The sequence below is a fragment of the Carya illinoinensis genome, chromosome 6 (assembly GCF_018687715.1).
Source record: "Carya illinoinensis cultivar Pawnee chromosome 6, C.illinoinensisPawnee_v1, whole genome shotgun sequence".
Classification (NCBI taxonomy): domain Eukaryota; kingdom Viridiplantae; phylum Streptophyta; class Magnoliopsida; order Fagales; family Juglandaceae; genus Carya; species Carya illinoinensis.
The window spans coordinates 9,696,607-9,712,113 of NC_056757.1; the positions used below are offsets into that span (position 1 = coordinate 9,696,607).

Here is a 15,507-nt window from a genome sequence, read left to right on the forward strand (position 1 = left end):
CTAAATTGGTGGAAGGTGAATTCAGTTAGATATCGCATACTTTCAAAGGTTGCACATGATGTACTTGCAATACCGGTATCTACTGTGGCCTCTGAATCTACATTCAGCACTGCAGGTCGTGTACTTGACCCTTTCCGAAGTAGTTTAAATCCGATGATGGTTGAGGCTCTCATATGTGCACAAAATTGGCTCCGTTCTTCCTCTACTCCAATAAGCTTTAGGACTTTAATGGATGAAGTGGAGGAATTTGAGAAGCAGATAGATATGGGTATGTAATCAATTAACTTTGATTTATTTTGTGGTATATTTTGTTTTATCTTCTATATTATTTTAACTTTATTTCATTTGTTTTGTATTAAAGTTTTATGGATTGAAGGAGAACTTGTTGGGGAATTGGCTTATTCTGCAGAAGGATCAAATGAAATGGCTACCGAGTCTTAACCCAATGTTGATGTAATCATGTAAGACATGAATTCTGTTTAAAATCTATATTTATTTTTCCCAATTTTATTTCTTTCTAGATGTGATTTGTTTGTAAAATCTGCTTCTCTATTATATTTGGACTTTAATACTTGAAAAATTCACAAGTTAAACTCAATAAACATCTTGTTTTATAGTGATTCTGTACATATCAAGGCCTTGTGTCATTAATCCTCTCCTAAAACCATCTTATCTAGGTCTTGTGTCATTAATTGCTGCACTTTGAAGAAGTGCATGGTAAAAAGACTCAGTTACAGCTTGTGTAAAAGGCTAACTAAAGGTTGATTTATTTTATGTTCACCAATATCATCTTGTTTTGTACCAACTCAAGTGCTGCACCAACTGAGTTGATTTATTTTATAACAGACTAACCTAATGTTTAAAGGTTGATTTTTATTATGTTCACCAATAGGTTAACGCCTTGGTTTTTTACTTTTTTATCTGCAGATCTGTGAATCGTGATCTCAACCTTGATGGAGAAATTGATCGTGAGGAATTTGCTAATAGTCAGGGACTGATTAAACAATTACCTAATTGTATAATTTGTATTTTGTTTTGATGTAATTATGTTAACTTTTAGATGCTACTGTTGGTCTTTTTTTATTTTTTACGTAATTTATGCTAGTGTTAGTCTGTTATAGTGCACTGTGCATCAGTGCTTTTGATGTAAATTATTAAATATAACTTCTAATCTTTGATAGTTCTTTTTTTTAAGACTTTTTAATTTTTAGTTTTTAAATATGCTTGCAGGTTTGAATTTTTTAAATATGCTTGCAGATTGCTTGGGAATGGATTTTTATTTTTCTGGCCTTTTAGAATGCAGATTGTAATAATTTGATGTACCATGTATCATGTATGTAAAGTAAGATACATGAAAATCGATTTTTGCTATATTTTTCTCTTGTTAGAAGAGCTTTCTTTCCTTTTTTAGATATATGATAAATATTAAATAGTATATACTATAATTGATTGATCTTTAAATTGTTTGGAACGTATATAGAAATTTTTCTTCATTTGGTAGTAAAATATTTTATTCAAATTTATTGTATATAGATAATTTTTTTTAATGGTTATTTTTATTTTTCTTTCTAAGTATTTTTTTGGTATTTTGGGCTTCAAATTAGATAAATTATTAGTGGATTTTAATTGTTGGGCCGAAATTGATGTAAGAAAAAAATTGGGCCATTGGCCCATTTGGAGTCCGGTCGGACCGATTGGACCGACCGGACCGGACCGTCCCGAATGGGACCGGACCGCCCGGTTCCATTGAGATTCGGTCCGGTCCAGGGTAGGGAATCCCTGGACCGAATAGGTCCGGTCCGGTCCATCAAACCCCCCGGAACCGGACCGGACCGGACCGGACCGATCTCTCCCCTACCTATGGCTGTTACTTATAGAATTCAATCACCAATCAATATTTTGCATGTTGAAGTAAAGGTGGAGGAGTTGATAAAAGTTTATAGTAGGGAATGGGATGTTGAACTAGTGAAGCAAGTGTTTAATGAGTATGAGGCTTCAATAATCTGTAAATTACCTGTCAGTTTCTCTGGGCTTCCTGATAAACAGATTTGGGCATTTTCAAAGAATAGTATGAATAGTGTGAGAAGTGCATATCATTTTGAAATTAATAGGAAAAGAAGGGAGAAAGGGAAAGTTTCAAGTAGGTCAAGTGAGGTACGGAAAGGGCTGTGGAGAATGAATATCCCAGGGGTAGTTAAAATCTTTGTTTGGAAGGCTATAAATAATTGTCTACCAACTAAGATGAATTTAATGAGAAGAGTTATCCTAAAAGAAGCTTCTTGTCCAGTTTGTAAGAACATGGATGAGTCTGTATGTCATGCTTTGTGGAGTTGTAATGGGGCAAGTGATGTTTGGGCTTGTGAAAGGAGTCCAGTGCAGAAATAGCAAAGTAGTGAAAAGGATTTTTTTGAACTTTGGTCTGACTGGTATTCAAAACTGTCCCAAGATCAGATAGAGGTAATGGTTGTGGTGCTGAGAGGAGTTTTGTAAGGAAGAAATGGGTTGGTGTTTGAAAATAAGTTTGACGGACCCAATTTAGTTTTTAACAAAGCTATTGAATGTTTGTCAGAGTATCAGTTGGCACAAGTTAAGTAAGGCAAAGTTCAGAAAAATGGTGAAACACTTGGTAGCAACTCTTCTCATTGGAAATTACCTATGGGAGATATAGTGAAGGTTAACTAAAGTGCGGCTTTGAAATCTAGTGAAAATAGAGGTGAGATTGGGATAGTGATCAAAGACAGTCATGGAGAGGTACTAGTATCTCCATGCTATCCGAAAGAATATGTTTCTAATCATGTTATAGCTGAAGTCTTTGCTCTATGGAGGGCCATGAAGTTATGTGATGAGCTCAATTTCAGGAATGTACAACTGGAGGGTGATGCATTAATTGTTGTAAACGCTGTTAATAGTTCAGAAGTGAGTTGGGAATGGCATGGTCAACTGATCGAGGATTAAAAGTTGTATTGAACAACAGAAGGAACTGGACAGTGGCATATGTGAAGAGATCTTTTAATAGTGTTGCTCATAGTCTTGCAAAGATGGCATTAAATGTAGGTGAAGAATCAGTTTGGTTGGAAGATCATCTTAAGGAGGTACTGAAAAATGTTATATTTGATAAGTTGTACTGCAATTTGATTAACACATGAATACACCATACATGTTTCTTTTAAAAAAAAAAAAAAAAAATAGACTTACATGAAGATGGGTCTAGGAATCATCATGATCAGAGATTTTGTCTGAGGAAAGACATTACTGCAAACTGAGGAAAGAATATGCAGGTTAGAAGAAGAACCTTTACAAATTATGAATATTGGTCTTAACGATATTAAATATTGTAATGAGTGAGATTTTGGTATTGCAAGAGACTTTAAAAAATAAAAAATAAAGAGACTTTAAATATATATATATATATATATTCCGAAAAGAGTAAACTGCGATTAATCTATTTATATTACTATTAGTCTATTACACCAGTAAGTGGACACAATATATACTTATTGGCTAATCAATTTTTCGTGGAGATTTTAAGGGGCTTGTGGCCGATGGAAGACGCACGCCAAATAAAAGAGAAAGACACATCAATGACATTTTCAATGGGTACTAATTAATGTGTCTCTTTCTTTTTTTTTTTTTTTCTTTTTTTTTTTTCTTGATATAGGAGTCGGGGTTTCGAATAATCCAGATTTTTTACATGAAAAATCGGATCATATGCTATCAAGCTATTAGACTCTTGGCAGCTACTTATGTCTTGATGGTCACAAGGAAGATGATTTTGTATGATCAGCTCCAGCAAGAATTTAAGTTGCAAATCGTGACCTTTGTAAAATCAACTAAACATATATATACTTTTTCTAAAGCAATATGTAATGATTTGATAGTTCTAATATCTAAGAGTGGAGCTACATCTACATAAGGATGTAGGTGTGGATGTAGCCCAAAAATCCACCGAATAAGTTGAGTTTTTTTTTTTTCATTCATCTTTTTATATTCTTAAATATTTTTTTAAAAATAAAAAAATTCACATCACTCAAAACTACTTTTTTAATCATTGTGTTAAAAATAAATTAAAATAAAATAATAAAAAATAAAAACCATTCAGACACTACTTCGGACCCAAATTCGGTCCCAAAGTATTTCACAATATTTAATGTTAATGTGGCCAATTATCCACAACTCAGATATAGCCGGCCTCTGATTCACAACTCAGATATGGCCCTGATTTCTTTCTATTTTCTAAGGAAAGAAACTACTGTACGTGTTATTTACCGAATATTAATTAATTAAGCGAATTATATACAAGACTTATGTACGGCCCTATGGTCTGATTAATTTATCGTGATACATATTATAAGGGCATTTTTTTAACCTTTTAATTGGTTTTTAAATCTTTCAAATATAAAAATAATAATAATCGGTCACGCAAATCATGTTGCATGAGTTGCAGTAAGAAAGGTCCAAATAATGAGATATGGCCAACTAATAAACTAAACCCACTTGGAACAGTCTCAATTGTCTCTAAAGTCAAACAAAAATACATGTATATATATTATTCTGTAATTAGAGCGCAGCAGGGGATGGTGGTATAGCTAGGATCGATCTTGTTTTTCTATTATACATGATACATATCGTCTTTTATTTAAGCGTAAGGGCCGGCATAGCTGTTTTCTCAACAAAGGCAAATTACAATATCCTAGTCTGTTTTTTGAGTATTTTGGAACAACATCTGCAAGAAAAATGTCTCTGTCTGGTAAGGTGGAGGGAGAGGTCGAAATTAAGGCACCAGCTGAGAAGTTTCGTGAGATCTTCAGCGGCCGACCACACCATATTTCCAATGTCTCCCCTGACAAAATACAGGGTTGTGCTTTGCATGAAGGTGACTGGGGCACTGAGGGCTCTGTCATCTACTGGGATTATGTACATGGTAAGCAAATTATATATGCTCATCTTACCACTAAAACGTACCCATTAGTTGAGTTTGAAATGCAGATTCTCTTTTCTCAATATTATTAAATGGCATATTTGTTAAATATAACGTTGATTTTAGCATTTTTACATAAATATATCGTTGAATTTACATAACTTTTTTCTTGTAGTTTTAAAACTCGGGTAAATAAATCCATAATTAACAGAAACTAGCTACTCTTCAACCCTTTTTCTTTCTCGACTTCCATACGAGTAGTGTTTTTCTCTCCTAAATATTATGACTTCCAACCCTATAAGAAATACTATCCGAGAACGAAAAAATTAAGCAATTAATGAAGAAAACATAGCACGTACTTGTATATATATTAAGAATACACACGTGCTTTTCAGCTAAGACTTATAACGTCTAGCTACCTAGAGTTTTCGGAACCTCTTTTTATAAGTATCAGGATGATTCTCTTCTCTTCTGGACAAAATTACTTACTTTGCTGTTCTTTTGGTAAAAGATTCCAATATACATATAATAACTTCTGGATCGATGGAACGTACGTGTTTGCTCGATCATATATATAGTGCCCGTTATTTTGAGCCATTCGCGAGGGGTACGGTGCATATTTGTTAAGGATTAGGGGATTCTATATGTATATGTGTGTATATATATATATATATATAGAGAGAGAGAGAGAGAGAGAGAGAGAGAGAGAGAGAGAGAGGGCTTCAGGGTACTGATGTTGATCTCTTAAATTAATCTTTTCAACGTGGAATCATAGATGGGAAAGCTAAAGTTGCAAAGGAGATAGTGGAAGCAATAGATGAGAAAAACCACTCGGTGACATTCAAAGTGGTAGAGGGAGATCTGATGGAGGAGTATAAGAGCTTCAAAATCGTTGTTCAAGCCACACCAAAGAGTGAGGGCAGCGTGGTTCATTGGACCTTTGAATTTGAAAAGCTGAGCGCGGATGTTCCAGAACCCAACACTTTGCTGCAATTTGTACTTGATGTCAGCAAAGACATCGGCTCTCACCTTTCCCAGTGATGATAAAACAAAAATATGTCTGTGTTGCTGCACATGATCAGTACTGTACGTGTGCTTCTACATATATATGTAAGAGGTTGAGAGTGTCTGGGGGTGCAATGTTCTCTCCTATATATATATATATATATATATGTGCAGGTATGTTTCAATTTCGTGTGGGCATGCAGTGGGCTTGCTGAAGCCTGCAACTGTATGATTATGCATATATGGGTGATATATATGTAGTATCTGATCCCTGAATAAAACCTATATGGTGTTTGGAATATCTTTTAAGAAGTTGCAAGCTGTGTTGAGTGTTTATCCAATTATATATCCGTAATATATATGCCTATGCAGCCTGGATCAAAACTTTGTTAAATTTGAGTTCATCATCTCGATTTGCTTATTAAATGGCTGGTTGTTTTCAATTATAATCATTGATTCATTATTAAATTATATAATTTGTATAACGTTCAATCAACTTATAATAAGAGCCAACTTTTCCACTAACCGAGTTAGGTGGCTATCTAAGGCTCTACGGTGGAAGAAGACTCAATAAATTAAAATGACAAGTAATAAAAAAAAATTGAAAAAAATATGAAATATCTAAACTCTCAAAGAGACATTAATACTGCTAAAAATAAATAAATGATCTCAACTTCAATAAAATAAGCCAAAGACATTAAAAAAAAAAAAAATTGAATTATTTCAACTCTACCGTAAAAATAAGCCAAAGAGCCGTTAATAACTGTAAAAAAAAAAAAAAAATGTAAATTATTTTTAAACTCTGCAACTTCTCAAAGTCAACTGTTAAAATAATGATCGTAAATCCAATGACACAGTCCAAAAAAATTTCCGACGAAAAATCTCTTTGTACGATCCAGTTCTTCTAGTGTCTAATTAACTCTACAGAGGCATCCATTAAATTTTTCTCATAATTGGCAGCCTCTCCGATCACAAACATTAGATGTGATTGGGTAAAACTGAAACATTAGAAGAGTAATATCGTGTTTAAATGCTGAAATGATATATAAATAATAGTAAATAAGTAATAAATAATAGTAAAATAATAATAAATATTTTATAAATAATAAATAGTAACGAAGGAATCTTATTCCAATTAACAAACATGGCCTAAAAAAAAAAATCCTTCATTTGTTTTCTTAAAGATGCGTACTTTCTTTTTCATCCTCTTTAACTAATTATCAGCTTTCACTTGGGCGATGGGCTGCATATACTCTAGTAATTAGGTCTCGTTTGGTTATTAAATATTAAATTATATATTTTATTTTATTTAATTGTTATAATCTTTTTAAATTTTTATATAAAATATAATTAATAATTTAATATTTACAAATTTCTAAATAAAATTAATATTAAAAAAAATCATATTATAAAAATATTTTATTTAATTTTCAAAAAAACATCTTATCTAGACTATGTAATTAAAGAGTCATAAGTTGCAAATCGTAAGCTCTGTAAAATCAACTAAACATATATATACTTTCTCTAAAGCAAAATGTAATGTGCATTCCATAATAAGGGAGTACATATATCTCATAAAAACCATTGAACAAACATAGATGAAACTAACCAAAAACAAAAATGCATGAATTTGATAATAACTATTATAAACCGGAAGAACATCTAATGTTGATCAAATGCAAATTAACAGTTTGATCAAAATGTGATCTTCTTGAATGACATGCATGTCTTGTAGAGATTTGTGAGGGGGGGCCCTTCCCCGGAAGAGCCCAGGCACGATAGGATCGAGCCTTAGGGAGCTAGAAGGCCCAAGCCCATCAGGCGATAACCAAACCAGACCAAGGAACCGAAACGAGAACCATGTATTGAGCCCACAATGCGCCTGCCCATAGGGAGAGACTTAAACACCATGCCCGACCGGGTCTAAAAACCCATCACGAGCAGTGATCACCCAAGAACTTGGTGGCCAACCGAGTCTTGCCAAAGGGTACAAAACAGGCAACTGCCTTAGAGCCGAGGTGGTTGGGCATGTCTGATACTGGGCACGCTTGGCTAGAGACACGCCGCATTTAATGTATGTCAAGAAGTCTGAACATGTAACGATGTGCTGCCTAAGGCACTATAGGATGGCACAACCTCGGCCTAACACGCTGCCATGGTAGGAGGGTTGTGGTAGGTCTGACTCGAGTCCGAGCCAGGTATAAATACCCTAATCCCACCCAAGGGGAAACTCTCTGAACTCTTCTTCTTCTTGACTTTCTCTTAGTTTTCATCACTTACAAACTCTTTACTGAGTTTGGCATCGGAGGGACCCTAGACCTCACTAGAGCCCGCTCTCCTTCTTTGTTGCAAGCCTTGGAGTTTGGGCTATACTATGATACTGCTCGAGCTACGAAGCACAACATTAATAATGGCGCCGTCTGTGGAATCTTTCTATAAAAGTGTGTACTTCGCATGCTGGCAGCAACATGGTCCCAAACCATGTAGAAAGAGGCGAACCGGAATGGAGCAATGGAGGCAAGACTTGCAGAAATGAAGAAGACGATAAAGAAGCTCATGGAGTTAACAAGAATGCTTTGCCAAGAGAATGCAGTGCTCAAGAGAACCAACGAAGAATTGGTTGGTGGAGGTGAACCCTACGATAGCAAGCACACTAAGTCACAGCGTGCCCGTACAAACACCATGAAAAAAGAAGAAAGGCACAAGATGCACCTCGAGTTCCAAGAGCTCAGGGACAAATACGAGGAGATAGCCAAGCAGATGGGAAGACCGTCCACTGTGGATCAACTACTCATCAGTACCAATCTATCGTACAATGCAGGAGTTATGGCAATACCTCTCCCGCCCAAGTTCAAAGTCCCTCAGATGGAGGTGTATGACAAATCTAAGGACCAGTTGGAGCACCTGGAAACACTCAAGGTCCACATAACCTTGCACGACTTCCTGGAGGAGATTGCCTGCCAAGCCTTCCCTTTAAACCTGAAAGGAGCCGTCCGGACCTAGTTTGACAAACTGGCCTGCCTCTTCATGACGAAATTCATGGGGAGCTGAAAGAGGAGATGACTGGCTACTTATCTCCTGAAGGTGAAGCAATGGGACAACGAGAGCCTGAGAACATACCTCTCCTAGTTCAATCAGGAACACATGACCACAGAAGACCAAGACAAGAATATCACCTTGGTAGCCCTACTGGGGGGAATCTGGCCACAGAACCCATTCATGGTAGAAATAGCACGAAGAACTCCCACCACACTAAGGAAGTTTTTGGATCGGGCAGACATATTTTTCAACGTTGAAGACACCTTTGAGGCCCTAATGGCTCCGCCAAGGTCCGAGATGGAGCAAGCAAATTGGAAGATAGTTGGACAAACAGAAAGTCACGGCTGTGAAGGGGGAAAAAGAGGAGCGCTAGACACAAAGAAAAAGAGAGAAGCCACAACTAGGTCTTGCTGTGGGCCCCATGCTCACTTGAATTTGGAAGTAGAAGGGGATTGAGAATAGTGCCTGCAAAGGGAGTCAGGCCAAGGCAAGGAGGGCTGACACAGCACCAAAGATTGCTATGCTCTAAAAAGAAAAAGGGAATAGGACCTGCGGGGCCAGAGGTGTATGTTAGAGGACCAGTAAGACCAACGCAAAGGTGGGGCGTATAGGCCCCTGGCGGGGTATAAGCCCGGGAAGGCATGAAGCGAGGATGGAGGCTCGAAAGAGCCCATGCCACAAGAGCCCCCTAAGGGTAGATGGTCCAATCGAGGAGATCTGCATGATCGGCAAGGGATACACAGGAGGAACCACTTCGTTGGCCCAGAGGGATCATGCTAGGTGAGCATGCTATGAAGAGTTGTTCACTATTGGGAGAGCCTCTGTTGAAGCTCGATAGCACTCTAGTGGTGCCATAATAACCTTCGGTGAGATAGACGGATAGGTATCCTTTACCTACACGATGATGTGTTGGTAATAACGATGCAAATTGCAAACTTTATGACTCAGAGAATCTTGGTCGACAACGATAGTTCAGTGGACATCCTATTCTAGGAAGCCTTCTTCATAAGTGAGATCAGTCATGCACGGCTACAACCAGTCCTGTGTCGCTCAAAGGCTTCATGGGTGACATTATTCAACCGATGTGAGATATCACCCTGTCCATCTTGGCTTAAAAGGCCCCTAGGACCGCTAAAACGATGACCAATTTCTTGGTCGTTAGAAATCCCTCCTCGTACAAAGTCATACTTGGACATCCCACCCTGTATAGTTTGAGGGTAGTAACTTCCACCTACCACCTCAAAATGAAGTACCCTATGGACCTAGTAGTGGGAGAAGTCTACGGCGAATAGGTCCACTCAGAGTGCTATGCTTGGGAGCTGAGACATGAAGTTAGGGTGGTCACCACAGTTGGAGAGGCCTAAAAGACAGCCCGTCTTGGCCAAGTGGGATCAAGAGATCCGAGATGAACAGGCTTTCTAGCAAGTCGAACCTAACATCGACCAATAGAGACCCAAGCTGGACCTCGAGTTGAGGTAAGCTCTGAAACATCTTCTCATTGAGCACCAAGATGTGTTCGCTTGGAGTCACGAAGGGATGCCCGAGATAGACAACTCCATCATCGACACCAGCTCTGCGTCGACCTAGCGGCTTGGAAGGTCAAGAAAAAACGATGAAACTTCAATGCCAAGAAGTACATGACAATAGCTGAGGAGGTAGACTGTCTCCCAGTAGCCGCGTTCATCCGAGAAGCTTACTACCCAGAATGGCTCTCCAACGTGGTCTTGGTGAAGAAGGTGAACGGAGATTTATTGGTAGATGTGCGTTGACTTCATTGATCTAAACAAAGCTTGCCCAAAGGATAGCTTCCTACTACCGCGCTTCGACCTAATTGTGGACTTGACAGCTAGACATCCTCTCTTCAGCTTCATGGATGCCTATTCTGGGTACAACTAGATCAAGATGAGCCTAGACAACGAGGAAAAGACAACATTCATCAAGGACCAAGGGATTTACTGCTATAGAGCCATGTCGTTTGGCCTCAAGAACACTGGCGCCACATACCAGCAACTGGTCAACCGGATGTTCAAACAGCAGATTGGCTAGAACATGGAAGTATATGTGGACAACCTGCATGTCAAGAGAGAAAAGCCTGAGCAGTATCTGACAGATATTCATGAAGCCTTCGTTGTTCTCCGGCGATACCAAATGAAGCTTAACCTGTCAAAGTGCACACTAGGGGTAGAGTCAAGAAAGTTCTCAGGGTTCAAGGTCTCTGAGAAGGGAATTAAGGCCCTAAAAAGGTTGAAGTAATAGTGGCTATGCTCTCCCCCCGCAAACTCTACAGAGTCCAGAGGCGAGCCGGCCAGGTGGCAGCTTTAAACCACTTCCTTGCCTGGTCGACAAACCAGTGTCTCCCATTCTTCAAAGTTCAGAGGAGGGCCCAAGGATGGGATGCGGCCTGTGAAGAGGCTTTCACTGACCTGAAGAGATACCTGGCCTAGCCCCGCTCCTTAGCCAAACCAAGCCAGGTAAGGATTTGACTATGTACCTAGTCGTGTCCCCACATGCTGTATTAGCCGTACTGGTCGAGGAAACGGAGGAAGGGCAATGGCCTATCTACTACATGTGCCGAGCCTTTCATGGAGCTGAAGTAAGATATCTGTGGACCAAAATGTTGGTATTCACACTAGTAGTTGCTAAAAGCATGCTAAGGCCATACGTCCAAGCCCACACAATGAAAGTGCTCACTAACCTCCCCCTCAAGAAGATCTTGTAGAAGTTGGATACCGAGTATCGAGGCAGGCTTGCCAAGTGGGCAATCAAGCTCAGCAAATTAGACAAGGAATTCCTACCCCACGTCGCAATCATAGGACCGATGTTGGCGAACTTTATCTCAGAGTTCACCAGCTTCCCAAAGGAAGTCTCATTTGGACCCTAAGAAAAGTCTTGGCAAGTCTACATAGATAGATCTTCCTATAGGGCTGGTGGGGGTGTAGGGGTGCACATAGTGACCAAACAAGGAAAGGAGCACAACTACGCGGTCAAGCTCACCTTCAAAGCAACCAACAATGAGGTCGAGTATGAAGCGCTTCTGTCTGGGATGTCAATCTCCTAGTTACTGGGGGCTAAAGAAGTAGAAGTAAGGACCAACTCCAAAGTTGTTGTCAGCCAGGTGTTGGGACAATATGCCACGAAGGGGAGAAGTTGAAGAAGTATCTCCAGCTCGTCTACAAAGAATGCGACAGCTTCCTCTATTTCCACATTAGGCAAGTCCCGAGAGAAGAGAATCAGAAGGCAGACCGGCAAAGGCTGCGTCCCACCTAGAACACACTGTAATCAAAACAGTCAACGCCTCGTCCATTGAAGCCAAGGTGTCCGTCACTGCCCCAGCATCCCTCGAGTGGGCCGCGGATATCAGAGAGTTTCTACAGGAGGGCACGCAAGGTTAGGAACAAGGTGGCTCGATTCACCTTGCTGGAAGGGGTTCTAGACAAGGCAGGCTTATCCTAACCACTCATCAGTTGCCTTTCACAGGACGAGGCGCAGTACATACTAGCGGAGGCCCATGAAGTAATTAGCAGGAGCCACAGGGAGGAAGAGCGCTGGCTGCAAGTGTGACCCGAGCCTGATATTGCTGGTCCCATTCCCTCAGGGATGCAAATGACAAGCGAAAGGCAGAACAATACTCCAACAGACAGGTCAAACCGCGCTCCTTTAGAGTGGGCAACCTGCTAGAGATCTGTGAGCTTGGCCCTTCCCAAGAAGAGCCGAGGCACCATCAAGCAGGAACCAAAGTAGACCAGAGGACCAAAACGAGAGCCATGTGCGGAGCCCACAACACGCCTGCCCATCGGGAGAGATCCAAACTCCAGACCCGGCCCTATCTAAAAGCCCACCACAAGTAGCGATCACTTGGGAACTCTATGGCCGACTAAGTCTTGCCAAAGGGTATGAAATAGACGACTGCCCCAGAGCCCAGGTGGCTCGTCATGCCCTATAGTGGGCCCACCTGGCCAAAGACACACTACATTTAATGTATGTCAGGGAGCCTGAACATGCAACGGTGTACTGCCTAATGAGCCATAGGATGGCCTAACATGCTGCCATGGCAGTAGGCTAGTGGCATGTTTGACCTGAGTACTACCTGACACCCCATGATTTCTCTTGGCAACCAAATTCGAGCCAGTTATAAATACCGTAATCCCACCCAGGGCTCTCTGGAATCTTCTTCTTCTTGACTTTCTCTTAGCTTTCTTCATCACTTACAAACTCTTTATTGACTTTGGCATCGGAGGGACCCAGGACCTCACCGAAGCCTGCTCTCATTCTTTGTTGCAGGCCCTAGAGTTGGGGCTACTGTGATACTGCTCGGGCTGCAAAACAGGACATTAAATAGATCATAGTCGAAAAAAAGTCAAAAATGGAGAGAGAGAGAGAGAGAGAGAGAGAGAGAGAGAGAGAGAGAGAGAGGCATCACGGTTGAGAGGAAAGAGATCGAGAGAAAAAACAGGCAGAGCTTGTGTGCATCAGATTGGCATGGAATGGTGCAACACAGGCGCTTGATATGCCCACCATGCCATGAGGACAAAGGAGGCTAGTGATCATACTCTGATGGATATTGCCCAATAAAGTGGATACAAGTCTTGTGTAATAACTCTCTATGGAGTATTTGAATAATTATTTTTGAGGCTCAAATCGATCAATTCCTCCTTTCCAAATCAATCTATATATCCAAACGTACATATGGGAAACAAGTTGTTGTGATCAATTTATATTGAAGTAATTAAGTAGACTCTTGCGCGTAATTCTGTAGGTTATGTTTGTTGTCACACTTAATTTTGTTTCTTGAGTATTTATTATCCGATATTGTGACTAGAGCTTGGTAGTTCTAATAGTTAATGTGGCCATTATCCCCAACTCAGATATGGCCCTGGTTTCTTTTTATTTTCTAAGGAAAGAAACTACTGTACGTGTTACGTACCATTGGTCCAAATAATGAGATATGGCACAGTAATAAACTAGACCCCACTTGAAACAGTCTCAATTGTCTCTAAAGTCAAACAAAAATACAACAACTCCATCCATAATTTGTCATGGGCAGAGAGGATTGGACCATGCTTATAATATTCTGTAATTAAAGCACAGCAGATCAGGGGATGGTCACCACTGATATAGCTAGGATCTTGTTTTTCTATTATTCATACATGATATCATCTTCTATTTAAGCGTAAGGGCTGGCATGGCTGTTTTCTACAACCAAGGCAAATTACAATATCCTAGTCTCTGTTTCTGATCAGTATTTTGGAACAACATCTGAAAGAAAAATGTCTCTGTCTGGTAAGGTGGAGGGAGAGGTAGAAATTAAGGCTCCAGCTGAGAAGTTTCGTGAGATCTTCAGCGGCCGACCACACCACGTTTCCAATGCCTCCCCGGAGAAAATACAGGGTTGTGCTTTGCATGAAGGTGACTGGGGCACTGAGGGCTCTGTCATCTACTGGGATTATGTACATGGTAAGCAAATTATATATGCTCATCTTACCACTAAAAAGTACCCCAGTTTTCGCTCAATTTTTGTTACATTAGTTGAGTTCGAAATGCAGATTCTCTTTTTTCAATATTAAATGGCATATTTGTCAAATATAACGTTGATTTTAGCATAGAGTTTTGCATTTTCACATAAATATATCGTTGATTTTACATAAATTTTTTCTTCTAGTTTTAAAACTTGGGTAAATAAATTGTCATTCGTGAGGGGTGCATATTTGTGAAGGATTCAGCATTCAGGATTCTATATATATATATAGCGAGAGAGAGAGAGAGAGAGAGAGAGAGAGAGAGAGAGAGTGTGAGAGGGCTTCAGGGTACTGATGTATCTTAAATTAATTTTTTCAACATGAAATCATAGATGGGAAAGCTAAAGTTGCAAAGGAGATAGTGGAAGCAATAGATGAGAAAAACCACTCGGTGACATTCAAAGTGGTCGCGGGAGATCTGATGGAGGAGTACAAGAGCTTCAAAATCGTGGTTCAAGCCACACCAAAGAGTGAGGGCAGCGTGGTTCATTGGACCTTTGAATTTGAAAAGCTGAGCGCGGATGTTCCAGAACCCAACACTTTGCTGCAATTTGTACTTGATGTCAGCAAAGACATCGGCTCTCACCTTTCCCAGTGATGATAAAACAAAAATATGGCTGTGTTGCAGCACATGATCAGTACTGTACGTGTGCATCTACATATATATGTAAGTGGTTGAGTGTCTGGGGGTGCAATGTTCTATCCTATATTATATATATATATATACACATATACATATATATGCAGTTCTAGTTTCGTGTGGGCATGCAATGGGCTTGCTGAAGCCTCCAGGCATCCGTATTATTATGCATATATGGGTGATATATATACTATTTGACTCTGAATAAATTAACCTATATATGGCGTTTGGAATATGTTTTAAGAAGTTGCAAGTGGTGAGTGTTTTTCCAATTACATATCCATTTTTTTCTTTTTTGTAAGAAAGAGTTACGGTCACCTGTCCAAAAGCAAGCCTTCCCAAATTTTATTAATAACCCTCATTTGTGGCAGAGGAAAACCGTAGTTACA

General features: G+C 39.6%; 1 protein-coding gene and 1 long non-coding RNA gene across 2 annotated transcripts; both read left to right on the forward strand.

Annotated features, from left to right (window-relative positions):
- Window positions 1–219: 219 nt before the first annotated feature.
- On the forward strand, window positions 220–1,219 carry LOC122314075. Its single transcript, XR_006243594.1, has 3 exons — window positions 220–268; window positions 377–461; window positions 928–1,219. It is a non-coding gene; the product is annotated as an uncharacterized LOC122314075 (long non-coding RNA).
- Window positions 1,220–4,690: 3,471 nt separating this feature from the next.
- On the forward strand, window positions 4,691–15,353 carry LOC122314057 (MLP-like protein 34). Its single transcript, XM_043129439.1, has 5 exons — window positions 4,691–4,921; window positions 5,694–5,955; window positions 13,859–13,882; window positions 14,226–14,416; window positions 14,811–15,353. The coding sequence occupies exons 1-5, from the start codon at window positions 4,735–4,737 to the stop codon at window positions 15,074–15,076; spliced, it is 930 nt and encodes a 309-aa protein (XP_042985373.1). The 5' UTR covers window positions 4,691–4,734; the 3' UTR covers window positions 15,077–15,353.
- The last annotated feature ends 154 nt before the right edge of the window (window positions 15,354–15,507 follow it).

Coding starts and splice junctions, on each gene's coding strand:
- LOC122314057 (XM_043129439.1), top strand. CDS start 4,735: ATGTCTCTGTCTGGTAAGGTGGAGGGAGAGGTCGAAATTAAGGCACCA. Junction 4,922..5,693: donor CTACTGGGATTATGTACATG/GTAAGCAAATTA, acceptor GTGGAATCATAG/ATGGGAAAGCTAAAGTTGCA. Junction 13,883..14,225: donor GAAACTACTGTACGTGTTAC/GTACCATTGGTC, acceptor AACATCTGAAAG/AAAAATGTCTCTGTCTGGTA.